The sequence below is a fragment of the Gouania willdenowi genome, unplaced genomic scaffold, assembly GCF_900634775.1.
Source record: "Gouania willdenowi unplaced genomic scaffold, fGouWil2.1 scaffold_340_arrow_ctg1, whole genome shotgun sequence".
Classification (NCBI taxonomy): domain Eukaryota; kingdom Metazoa; phylum Chordata; class Actinopteri; order Blenniiformes; family Gobiesocidae; genus Gouania; species Gouania willdenowi.
In genome coordinates this window covers 33,302-46,841 of record NW_021145103.1, presented here as the reverse complement: position 1 = coordinate 46,841, position 13,540 = coordinate 33,302, and the positions used below count along the sequence as shown (strand labels likewise).

General features: G+C 34.2%; 1 protein-coding gene across 1 annotated transcript; it reads left to right on the top strand.

Moving 5' to 3' along the window:
* The first annotated feature begins 6,099 nt into the window (after window positions 1–6,099).
* LOC114459746 (armadillo repeat-containing protein 6-like) lies at window positions 6,100–13,045 on the top strand. Its single transcript, XM_028441906.1, has 8 exons — window positions 6,100–6,167; window positions 6,384–6,528; window positions 7,454–7,530; window positions 7,626–8,205; window positions 9,325–9,470; window positions 9,540–9,671; window positions 12,244–12,381; window positions 12,454–13,045. The coding sequence occupies exons 2-8, from the start codon at window positions 6,408–6,410 to the stop codon at window positions 12,664–12,666; spliced, it is 1,407 nt and encodes a 468-aa protein (XP_028297707.1). The 5' UTR covers window positions 6,100–6,167; window positions 6,384–6,407; the 3' UTR covers window positions 12,667–13,045.
* The last annotated feature ends 495 nt before the right edge of the window (window positions 13,046–13,540 follow it).

Below are 13,540 nucleotides of genomic sequence, written 5' to 3'. Positions count from 1 at the left end.
ATGTGTGAAAAATTACAAAATTGCAACAAATTAGCCTTAAATGACTCCAAAAACACACAAAGAGGTGACTTTTAACCTATTTTCAGCATATTTCATGCTCACTTTTGCCAATTTAACCACATTCTCCATTTGTATTGCCATTATTTGCCAGTTTAAATTAATTGTTCTAATAATGACGCTTTTAACCCTTTTTTTAAACCACTTTTTCTGTCTGTTTTTGCCCACTCTAATTTGCAACTTGCAATTTCTGTGGTTTTATAAATCCCATTTCACCTGCTTTTCCACCATTTTTGATCACTTTTAACCCATTTTATTTCTAATTTAAACAAAGATTTACATCTTAAAGATGCCTATATACTATGGCCCAAATAATACTTAACTTCCTGGATATTATTATTGTTGTTAATGGGTTTAAATTTAGCCACAAGTCAATATTTTCTTGATAAATAAATCTAATGAAGCACAGAAGGTTTGCATCACATGGGGCGTCAAACTCATTTTAGTTCAGGAACCAAACACAGAGTGGGAAAATGAGTAATTTCAACATAAATGTGCCCTAGTTTGCACTTCTACGTACTGTATATAAAAGATAAGTAAAGTACAAGCAGAACATGCACTGTGCGTAGGACGTCATCTTTCATGGGGAGCTACATTCTGCACGAGGAGACGCATTTGCGTGCATGTGCAATGTGTGACCAATGTTCCAAGACTATTTTAAGTCTTTTTTTTTTTTTCCGTTACTAGTAAACTATGGCCACGTTTACATTGGAGCTTTAATTCAGAATAAAAGTTAAATCCTCTTTAACCTGACTATGTAAACACTTCGTTCCCAATGCAAAGTTACTTCCGAAATAAACTTAAATCTGAATTATAATTCAGATTTGAATTATAATTCAGATTTATAAATCGAAATAAACCACCACCTATAGGTGGTGGTTTATTTCGATTTTAATTCCGAATTAAATAATTCCTCTACCTTGTAACCACTTAATTCTGATTTAAGTTAATTCCAGTCGTTCTGCACATGCACAACTTGCAGAGATGACGCGCTTGGTGACGACATAATCCAGGATGGCCGTCCGGACTCCACCAAGACCAGGACTGCGTCCGAATATTCCCTCCTATCTCCTTTCCTATCCACTGTTCCTTCACCCCCGGAAGTGTTTAAGTGGTGGACATGATAAAGACAGACAACACATTATTTAATAGTAAAAAGGGTTGTCAAGTGAAATGCATTATGTTATACAATAATTTTATACTAATTATACATTAGGGATTGGGTGAGTTGGGGGCCCTCAGCGAATTTGGATCCTGGGGCCCCCAACTCACCCTATCCCTATTGTATAATGTATAATTTGGTCAGGCGCGGCCCTGGTAAAGTAGGTACGCATTAAGAGGAGAAGGAGCTACACATACATTTCCATCATTTTGTGACCAGTTTTTTTTTAATTTGGGTACTTTTTGTTCAATAATTTGAGGGAAATTGCATGATTTTGGAAACATTGAAAGTTTTCTTTCATGATTTATGATCCAGCTGCAAATATTGTGGAGCTTTCATTGAATTTGTGTATTTTTACTTGTGTCTGCAGGACCCACCGGCTGCTCTAAAGGGCCGAATTTGGCCCTCAAGCCTTGACTTTACTTTGACACAAGTTCATTACACTGCTCATAATGTAACTGCTGATCAGAGAAGTGTGTGTGTGTGTGTATGTGGGGGGGGGGCATCTGGTCAGCATCTGGATGGAGCCCACACTTCCTCTCCTCGTGCATCAGGCCTGTAATGGCCGCCCCTGTTTCCACATGATGACAGTTAAAGTTAATCCTCATTAAATCGCACAGTAACAATACAGGAAGTGGAAGTGGCTGCTCAGTCACATCATGATGGGAGGGAGCACTATTTGGCAGGAAGCGGCTCCTTCAGAGCGGCGGCGTCTGAGAGACGATCAGAACCAAAGGTTGACGATGCATGCGCTCTGACCTCGAGCGCGCTGCACGCCCGCGCGTGCGCGTGAGAGAAAAGTGTGAACCATAAACAACAGTATAGGGTATTAGATTACATTTCAGATACAGTTTCGTGTAAACTATTTACAACCAGAAACATCACGTGATGTATTGAAACATTGATTTTTAACACATTTTTTTCCCCCAATTTTTTTTCAAATTTTTTTTCAAATTTTTTTTTTTTTTTTTTTTTTTTTGTGTATTTGTGACATACAATTTAACATTGCAGTTCGTTTTTATGGTGTTGTTTTGTTTTGAAAAATAATTCTTAACCAAAAACGACAATAAACATAATAAATCAAATTCTCTTTAATTTGAAGAGATTAAAGTCTATTTACAAGAGCTTATATACAAATAAAAGTTAAAAGTAAATGATAAAATTGCTGGACCATCGTTTTGGTCAGATAGTAGAACTTAGATTAACATGATAATGTAAAATCACACTTTGATTTTCAACTTTTTTCTCCAAAATAAGTCTTTTTTTGTATTTCTAGATATAAAATTCAACATTGCAGTTAGTTTTATGGTGTTGTATTTTGTTTTGAAAAATTATTTTTGTGCTACACTCAGACAGAAACCAAAATAGGATAATAAATCAATTATCGTAAATAAAATAACTTTTTTTTTATTTGAATAGATAAAAGCCTATCTACATGTGCTTTAAATAGAAATAAAAGTATAACGTGAATAAAAAGTGCAAATAATAACATTTCTGGAACAACCTTTTGATCCGATAATGGAAGCATACAAACAAAATGTGTGTTAAGTTACTTTTCTGTTCGTTTTGTAGTTGCCTCGTGTGTTTTTGGTGTAATTTTGGTGCAACAATTGTGTATTTCTGCTGTGTTTTGTGATTTGATATCTTTTAGTGTTATTTTTGTGCATTTCTGTAGTCCTTCTGTGTATTTTTCTGTAATTATATGTTTGTTTGAGTCATTTATATATTTTTGTTGTAGTTTTGTAAATTTATTTGCTATTTTTTGTGTATTTCTAATTGTCTTGTATGTTTTTTGATACATTTTAATGATACTTTAATCATCTTTTGTATTTTTTATTGACCTTTTGTGTATATTTTTATAATTTAGGGTGTTTTTGCAGTTTTATTTGTTTACTTTGGAGGTATACCAATATTAAACGGGCCCTCGCAACCACACGCATGTCGGGACTTGGCGCACGTTGAGGTGTGTTGCATGTCGGGCTGTGGCAGAAATTTTAAAGTGTTCAGACGTAGCTGACCATTTTCAAGGATTATATCACAAACTTTCCTGCAAAGTTCTGTGCAAACATAATGTCTATGATTTCCTTTTACCAATAGATAGCCAATCACTGCACTCCGTAGCCATGTGCTCGCTAGAGCCAATCGCTGGAGAGCCCACCTCCACGCCACACCCATTTTCAAGCATACAGTGATGATGTCTTCAGTTCTACCTGATGATGTCATCCCTATGTTCCAATGTTCTAATCCAATCACTGGAGAGCCCACCACCACGCCCCACCCATTTTGGAACATTGGAAGATTGGAATTTTGGAATATTAGAACACTGGAACAGTGGTCTACCTCTACAGTGATGATGTCATCAGTCCTACCTCTACATTGTTAATGTCATCAGTTCTACCTCTACATTGATGATGTCATCAGTCCTACCTCTACATTGTTAATGTCATCAGTTCTACCTCTACATTTATGATGTCATCAATTCTACCTCTACATTGATATTGTCATCAGTTCTACCTCTACATTGATATTGTCATCAGTTCTACCTCTACATTTATGATGTCATCAATTCTACCTCTACATTGATATTGTCATCAGTTCTACCTCTACATTGATATTGTCATCAGTTCTACCTCTACATTTATGATGTCATCAGTTCTACCTCTACATTTATGATGTCATCAGTTCTACCTCTACATTGATATTGTCATCAGTTCTACCTCTACATTTATGATGTCATCAGTTCTACCTTTACAGTGATGATGTCATCAGTTCTACCTCTACAGTGATGATGTCAGAATCCTACAGAATTTTTTTGCTGTACGTGAAACTAATTGTATTAGCCCTATTGAGTCATTTTGCCATTCACATGTGTAATTCCTCCAAAATATCAAATTTTCTCCAGTCCTAATATGCGTTCAAATTTTCATGAGTTTTTGAACGTGTTTAGGCCCTCAACAATGCAATCACTTTTTTGTAATAATAATAATAATAATAATAATAATAAAACGAGGTGCATTACAATACGTTGCTTGGGCCCTAATAATAATACATTTTACTTAAAAGTTATAAGGTACATTTAATATTTTGGCTGAGACTGATAATAAATTGGATTCTGAGTCACTGTCTGAGTGCAAAGCAATGCAGGGTCTGTTAAAAAATGTTCTGACACTGCGGTAAGGCCAAATAGACAGTTTCACAGATTGTCACATGGAATGGATGCTATCGGTTTGCAACGTGACTAGTTTGTCTATTTGTTTTTTGTGATGTACAAAAAACTACATCAGACGGATGTTTTTTGGAGTTATTTAGTGTGTTTTTATTCTAATTTTGAATTTTTTTTTTGAATTTATTATGTTTTTGTCATCATTTTGTGTTTTTTGTTGGAATTTTGTACATTTGTTGTGGTTGTTGTTGTTGTTGTTGTTTTGTTCCAATTTCTATTTTTTTCATGATTATTTTATTCCATTAATTTTATTTTGAATTAATGTCATGTTTTGTTTTGTTTTGTTTTAATCACAATTCAAGCAAATATGTTCATTAATTTACTCATCTAATTATTTTTTTTTTCTATACCTACAGGTTTGTGGTGTCTGCTGAAGCCAAAAAAAAAATCAATATTTGATTAGTCTCTGCAAAAGAAGTGCAATTTTGTTGAAAGAATATTTATTAAAAAAATGAACATTTCATAAAACCAATAATAATAATAATAAGAATTTTCAAATGTATGAAATATTTTTCTTAAACTCTTGTTGTGTTTTGCTGTTGTTTTTTTGTTGTTGTTGGTTTTTTTTTTTTTACATACATTTAAATTTTATTGTAAAATGTGTAAATAAAAAAAAAATGATTTGCGGACACAAAAGTTTAGACCAAGTTTTCCACCGGAGCGTTTATTTAAGCGGGACATCTTACGGAGTTTGCTATTCACGTTCGTTTGGCTTAAATCTCCTCTAGTGTCCAAAAGCGACATTACACTTAAGTTGTCCCCCTTTTTGGGCACAAACTAGTAAATTGACAACAAAAATACAGGGAAAAATACTAAAATTATAACCTAAAATGTACAAAACGACTCCAGAAACAAACAAAATGACAAAAAAGATTAAAAAAAAAAATACACACAAAACAACAAAAAAAAAATACAAGTTGACAGTCAAATACATAAAATGACAGCAAAAATACACAAATGGCTGAAAAAAATGCACAAAACGACAATAAAAATTCAAGAAAATATGCAAAGTTACAACCTAAAATATGCAAAACGACATCAAAAACAAAATAAAATGACAACAAAAACACAGAAAACAACAGAAATACACAAAAATGACAGAAACACATACAAGTTGACGGGAAAATACATAGAACGACAACAAAAATACACCAAATGGCTTCAAAAATTCACAAAATGACAGAAAAGTGTACAAAACTACAAAAGCAATACACAAAATGACTCTAAACACACAAAATGACAAAAAATAAATAATTAATTAATTAAAATGATAGGGAAACTATCTCAAATTTACCACAAAAACTGTATTAATGCTCTTATTAGACATTATTATTGTAATTTCTGACATTACAGTGAATAAAAGTTGCCCATCACTGCTTCAGTCTGTCTCCTTAATGCACAATGTACCTGCCAAATAATTCTAATATTAATCATATCAAAGAAGTAATTATTTAAAAAAATACCAATCTGTTATTGAGCAGTAAAACAGCGTTTAAAAAATGTAAAGTCATTACGTTTTGAAGGAAAGACGCCGTTGAACTCTCTCGCACATGATTGGCGGTTGCTCTTGTGCACCCGCCCAACGTGTGATGATTGGACAGTGAAATCCCGAGGAGCCAATCAGAAGATGAGTAGGGCGTGTCTAAAGCAGGAAATGCTTCAACGTAAATTGCGTATCTCTGTGTTCTATTGACTACAGACTAGAGGCAATTCGTCAGGGCGTTGGTAGGTAATGTCTCATATTTTTCTATAATTCAGTGAATTTATGTCGTTTAATAAAATAAAAAAAGACGTATGTGATTAGATTTTAACTCAGTTTACTAAAATTAAGCTATATGTATCACATATCATCGCCTGGATTACTGGACACACGCATCGGAGCCTCAATACGGACCGTCACATCACTAGATACCAGTAACTGTCCTGGTTATTTTATTGCAGAGAACTCGGCGAATCATTGGAAAAATGGCAAAAATGAGGATCACACAGCAAACATTTGATGCAGCAGTGAAAGAAAACATGAAGGAGTTTGAGATGGAGCCTGAGGAGGCTTTGAAGGACGCTGTGGAGCAGTTTGAGTCTCAAGGTACAAATGAGAAGGACATTATCACATATATTAATATTTTATAAGCAGTAATATATATATATATATATGATCATTTGACCCATTTCTAATCCCAAATTGACCAAAGTAGGAAAATCCTGCATTTTCTTGTGACCATAAAGGTGAAACTATAACAATTTGTGCTTTAGATTAAACATTTCTACACATGAACAACTGTATTTAAACCAAATGATAGTTTCTTCAAGTGTAGAACAGGTAACTTGGTATAATTTGTTGCGACCCTGGAAATAAACACAAAAGGAGACCAAAAAAAAAAAAAACATATTAAATGACAACAAAAATTAACAAAAGAACTACAAAAACACACAAGATAACTACAAAATCAGCAAAAGCAGAAAAAAATACATAAAACTACAAGAAAAATTTACAAAGTGACTCCAAAATCACATAAAACCAAAACACAAACTCAGAAAATGAGGGGAAAAAAAATACGAAATTACAACACAAACACACAAATGCATATATATATATATATATATATATATATATATATATATATATATATATATATATATATATATTAAACTAATGTGTGATTAAGCTGCATGGACACATATTTGACTGCATTTTTTTTCTTCTTAATCTTAACAGTTTTTGTTTAGGTTTAACATTTCTTTCTACATATCAACAACTCTATATAAACCAAGTTAGAGTTTCTTAAAGTGAAGAACAGACATGGGCAACTGGCAACCTGGTATAATTTTTGTCATTTTGTGTATTTTTTTGTTATTTAGTGTGTTTTGCATGAAACAGCAATAAAAATACACAAAATGACAACATGTATAACCAAAAACACACAAAATTGGAGCAGTTATTTGCTTAAAGCAGGTGGTACAATAATGTCTTGGGTCACTAAACCAAATGTAACAGTTGTGTTTCTATACAGATGTGGACCTGAGTTGTATAGTTAAGGCAATTCCAGCTGCTGACGATGAGGAGGAGCAAACACACGAGGTGTTACAGGTGAGTGTGGTGGTTTGTTTGCTTAGAAAATGCTCAAATGTTTCTGCTGCTTCATCCTTTCTTCTCTTCTGCTTCTTTTTGTTCTCTACGTGCAGGCTTTAGATTCCCTTAAACGAGGAAAGGACTCAGCGGCGGCGCTAACGGACGTGACATCAGACCTAAAGACTTTCACTGATCAGTGCAACCGTGAGTTTGCTCAAAGGTACCTGGCAGCCCAAAAAGAGGCATACCCCATCATCCTATACTACTGTAGGAGGAGCTATGAGGAGGAGGAGCCTGATACGCTGCTAGAGGCGCTGTCTGCGCTAGCCGCGCTGACGGACGGACTGCCTGACCTGCTGGACGCAGAGGGGCGGGACTTCCTGTTGGACGTGCTGAATACGTACGCTGAGGACGTGTCATTAACCCGCGTGGTCGTGCGTACGATACGTCACTTCTGCGTGAAACACGAGCAGAACAGGCAGGACCTGGTGAAGGTGGGGCTTCTGCCTCTGCTGACCAATGCCATCACACGACACAGTGGGTCTGGTAAGCTGGTCAAAGAGGCGTCTGCGGCGCTCAGGGTCATGACCTTTGATGATGACATCAGAGTGATGTTTGGACATGCCCACGAACACGCCAAGATGATTGTTCTAGAGCACAATGGGCTCAAGGTTTTAATCCATGCTGCAAAAGGTGAGACAAACACTGTTTTGTTTAATTATTTTATTTTATTTCATTTTATTTCATTTTATTTCATTTTATTTCATTTTATTTCATTTTATTGTTTATCTTAATTTTGTTATACTTTGCCTCATTTTATTTCACGTCATTTCTTTTATTGTGTTTTATCTTTTATTTTATTTATTTTTTAAAACAAGATTTGATTTTGTTTTGTTAGTTTATTATAGTTTTCTAAATATTATTTATTTTGAATTCCACTTTTGCAGAGGTTGCATTTACTGCTGCATAATCTATTTCTAATATATATTATTGCATAGTAAATATTTATAATATTATTTATATATAAAGTCTACATTTTGGAAAAAACATAAAAAATGATTAAAAAACAAATGTTTTGATGTACACTATTGTATGTTTTGATATAATAATTATTTATTATATTTATTTTATTTAGTCTACATTTTTGAAAATTATTAAAAATCCATTGATTTTATATTTTTACATTATATATATATATATTTTTGTGATTCATTAATAAATGTATATAGTTTGAATGTACAGTTATTATATAACATATATATTTGCATTATATGTTTAAATTATATATGTATTACATATATAATATATATAAAGTCTACATTTTGGAAAAAATAAGTGAATTACATTTATTAAAGAATAATTAAAAAACACATTGATTCTATATTTATATATTATATATAAGATTTTTAGTGATTTATTACATATTTTTTAATGTACACTTATATGTATTTATACTCGATGTTTATATTATATATTATGTAATACACACATTCATAATACTTTTTATATATAAAGTCTACATTTTGGAAAAAAATAATTTATTAAAGGACCCATTGATTTAATATTTTTATATTGTATATAATAAATATAAAAATTAAAATATTAATACATATTATAATTAATAAATATGTATTTATTATTATGAATACATATTATATTTATTATATCATAATGTAATTATATGTAATGCATGTTTATATATCTACATATATATATTGTTGTTTTATTATTATGAATACTGTTACATTTATGATTGTTAATATAGTTTTATTTTATTAATACTATTATTCTACCTCTCTCATCTCGTTCCAGCTCATCTTGACGACACATCAGTTCTGAGTGAGGTTTGTGCAGCGTTGTCTTGTTTGTCGGTGAGAAACGAATTCTGTCAGGACGTGTGTGATCTGGGTGGTCTGAAACTCATCATGACGCTGCTCGCTAACAGCTATGAAAAAGTGGTAGGTCGTTTTGTTTTTTAATCTACTTCCTGATCAGCTGTTTCCTTGAACCTGATTGGCTCCCTGCAGGAATTGGTGCGGCAGGTTCTCAGCGCCATACGAGCCATCGCTGGAAACGATGATGTGAAAGACGCGGTGGTGAACGCGGGCGGAGTGCAGCTCATTGTCATCACAATGAACAGGCACACCAACAATGCCGCTGTAAGTCATGCTAACACACTAACTAATGATATTAGTGTTCTTTGTTACCTACAGGTGACATTCAGATGACTTTAGTGCTATTAAACCTCCTGAAATCGTATTAAACATGATTATGGTTAATAAAGTCAATGACAACAAAATCACACAAAACGACAAAAAAACCACACGAAACGACATAAAAGCACACAAAATTACAGAAGAAATATATAAAAGGACTAAAAAAATTCTCTAAATCACATGAAACTGCATAAAAGGACAAGAAAAACACACAAAATGACAACAAAAATAATGGAATTGATAACTAGAACACATAAAACGACATTAAAAAAAACTAAAAATTACAGAAGAAATATATTAAACAAAAATGAAAATGACAAAAAATAAAGGAAACAATAACTAAAACACAAAACGACATCAACAACGACCAAAGCCTTTTTTCTTCACTACAGATGGTGTAGCGAGCATTTCAATCACTTGTTTTCTGGTGATCAATAGTGTGTAAATGTATGATATTATCCTGAAACATGCATGTGAGGTGTTTCTGTGTATTTTTGGAGCCTGATTTTGCCTTCAGATGTACTATAAGGGGTAATGCTACAAAGCTAGATAATTATATATTAAAATACATAATTCAGACCAATAACAACACTGGTGATGTAGTAAAAGCAGAAAGTAATTAATAGAGAGGTAATGTTTAAATTAGTGGGATTATAAACATAGAACAAACAGACACTCTGATCAGTTTCACTTTCTTTGCTGCTTTCATGCAGATCAGCCTAAATCGTAAGGTGGAATATATTTATATTTTATATTATCTTACAGGACTGAGGCTCTTTGCATCACCAGAATACATGAATGAATGAATTTATCTTTATTGGTCTGAAAGCGCCCGATGCACGCAGGCTTTATCAGCTGACTTGTCTTGCTTATTTTACTTTATCAGTCCATCAAATAAAAATCTCTGTTTCCTAAAGGATGTCATCAGTAAATGAAAGGTGATTCTCTCTCCTGTCAGCGTCGCATCAGATCCACACAGAGACGTGTTCACTCATCACCTTTCATTGGACAGCTCGCTTTCTAAGAGAACTGATTGGTCAGGAGGCTGGACTTTAGCACTCGCTAAGATCCTAGCCAGAACAAAACCTGGGCTGTGTCTGAATAGTCCCTCCTATCTCCTATCCACTTTTTCTTAACCCCGTGACGTCATCCACGGGTGTTAGGAGAGAAGTTAGGAAACGGCCATCATGTTTGTTATGACAATCAGACACACTTCCACTATGTGACGTAATAATCTGACGGCCGGGAAGGTTAATGACGTCTGCTGTGGTGAAAAAACTACAAATTTCCGAAAACGTACTACTAAAAGCACATTTATAACACTTTCCGCTGATATAATCTCAAATATCACAAGGTTTAAATGTAAATCAAAGGGAAAGAGGTTACCAGACTAGAGGAACAAAAGTGAAACTAAAAAACGTCACATTGAGAATGGTTGCTCACACTCACCTTTCACTCAGAAATATGAATTGTTCAATAAAACATAATGTGGCTAAAAACATCTCTGATCCCTTTTTCCTGAACGACAAAGTGTCTGTTTTATGTCAGTTATAATCCGATAATATGTCTTACATATAATAAGATATGGGTGTTAGATCATTTATTTAAAGTTGTTCAAAGCATTTTATTGCATTGGTCATTTACATGATCTCCGTTACTTGTCGGTCATCGTGAGTTTCCGTGAGCGCTCAGATGTGCGTGTCTCTTTAAATGTTTAAAAGTATTGTCTGGTCTCCTTTGGTAAAGGATGCATCAGTGTTTCCTAGACTAAAGGAAGCATTGAGCTTCTTTTCCTTAGCTTAAAGAGAACTTGGACGCTCTTTATCATGGCCACCACTGAAACACTTCTGGGGGTGAAGGAACAGTGGGAATAGGAGGGAACCATGGTGGTTTAGCGCCGTGAGACATTAGCGAGCTTTGTAGGACAGTACACACTGATTAATCCCGGAAGTTAGCATGATAAGAAGTAATCTAGCTTCGTAGCATATCCCCCAAATGTTGTCCCTGCACAGGGTTTAATGGACCCTTATTGTTGATGGTGTTGATGTTACAGGTGTGACATACTATAAACTAGGGGTGTCCCAATCTGTAAACGAATATTGGATATCAAATTCAAATTTCCATTTTTTTTTTTTTTTTTTTTTTTTGCAATTGATTTTTTTGTTTATTTTATTCAATTGTAGAATACTGTAGATATTATGTTGAAGGTTAAAATGTATGTAACCAATTGGTTACTAATAAATCGATCAGTTTTTTTCATCCCTACTGTTTGAGTAACATCACTTGATCAAGCCTTTTCTAACATTTCACACTACAAAATAAGTAATTTATTTATTCATTAATAAAAAAAGTAACAAAAGTATGTATGATTCATTCTGATATTGTATCGGATCAATATCGGTATCGGCCGATACGCAAGGCTGCAATATCTGTATCATATCGGAAATGAAAAAGTTGTATTGGGACATCCCTACTATAAACGTTAGGGTTTAATGGACTCTTATTGTCCATCCAGGTGTGTGAGCAGGGCTGTGCGTGTCTCTCCGTCCTGGCTTTACGTAAACCCGAAAACTGTCAGGTGATCATGGAGAACGGAGGAGCTCTGGCTGCTGTTCAGGCCATGAAGACTCACCCCAACGTGGTCAACGTGCAGGTAAAGTTAAACACCCACAGTAGTGATGATGAGGCTCTATTCACATGTTTTTTTATCTCCTCTGTGGAACAGAAACAAGCGTGCATGCTGCTGAGGAACCTGGTGTCACGCATGCAGCACCTGTGCCAGCCCATCCTGGATCTGGGGGCTGAAGCTCTGATAACTCAGGCCCTGCAGAAGCACCAGGACTGCGGGGACGTGGGTAAGGCCACTCTGAGGGACCTGGGCTGTGAGGTGGAGCTGAGGGAGCTGTGGAAGGGGAAACATGGAGGCCTCACCAACTGAGACACAGAGGAACTCCTCAAACTGTTACCATGGACGTGCCTGAACCGCATTTGGAGTACTTGAACTAGACTTTGCTCCATTCATACTTTTGTCCTTTTTTTGCCACGATTTTTGAAAACCAGATCATTCCTGACATTTATTCTTTTTGTTTTTATGTGGTTTTGTGTGTTTTACTTGTGGTCTCTATTATTTTTCATGTCATTTTGTGGATTTTTATGTTGTTTCTTGTGTTTATGTGGTGGTTTTATATATTTCTTCTAGGCTTTACACCGATATATTTCTCATTTTGTGTGTTTTAATGTTGTTTTGTGTGTTTTAGTTATCGTTTTCATTATTTTTCTTGTCATTTTGTGTGTTTTAGTTATCGTTTTCATCATTGTCTTGTCATTTTGTTTGTTTTAATGTTGTTTTGTGTCTTTTAGTTATCGTTTTCATTATTTTTCTTGTGATTTTGTGTGTATTTGTCGTTCTGTGTTTGTTACCGTTTCCATAATTTCTGTTTTCATTTTGGTTTTTTTGTTGTTGTAGTTTTCTATATTTCTTCTGTCAGTTTCTGTTTGTATGAATGACAAAAAATGATCTCGTTTTCATGAGAAAATGGCACGAAAATAAAGGAATGAATACCAGAAATGATCTGGTTATCAAAAAAGAACGTATCAAAAACCAAACGTATGAATGCATGGCCTCTTGGGCTTCAGTAGCTTTGTATACGTGTTTAAATTTTTTATGTTGTCCTCATTATAGAGATGTTTATAATGAGCGCATTGAGATGACTTTGTTGAATTGAATTGAATTTTACACATTGTAATAGTTCTATGGTAAATGTACATTTCTGTTTGCGGTCACACGTTAATAGGAACGTCAGTAGAGCAGA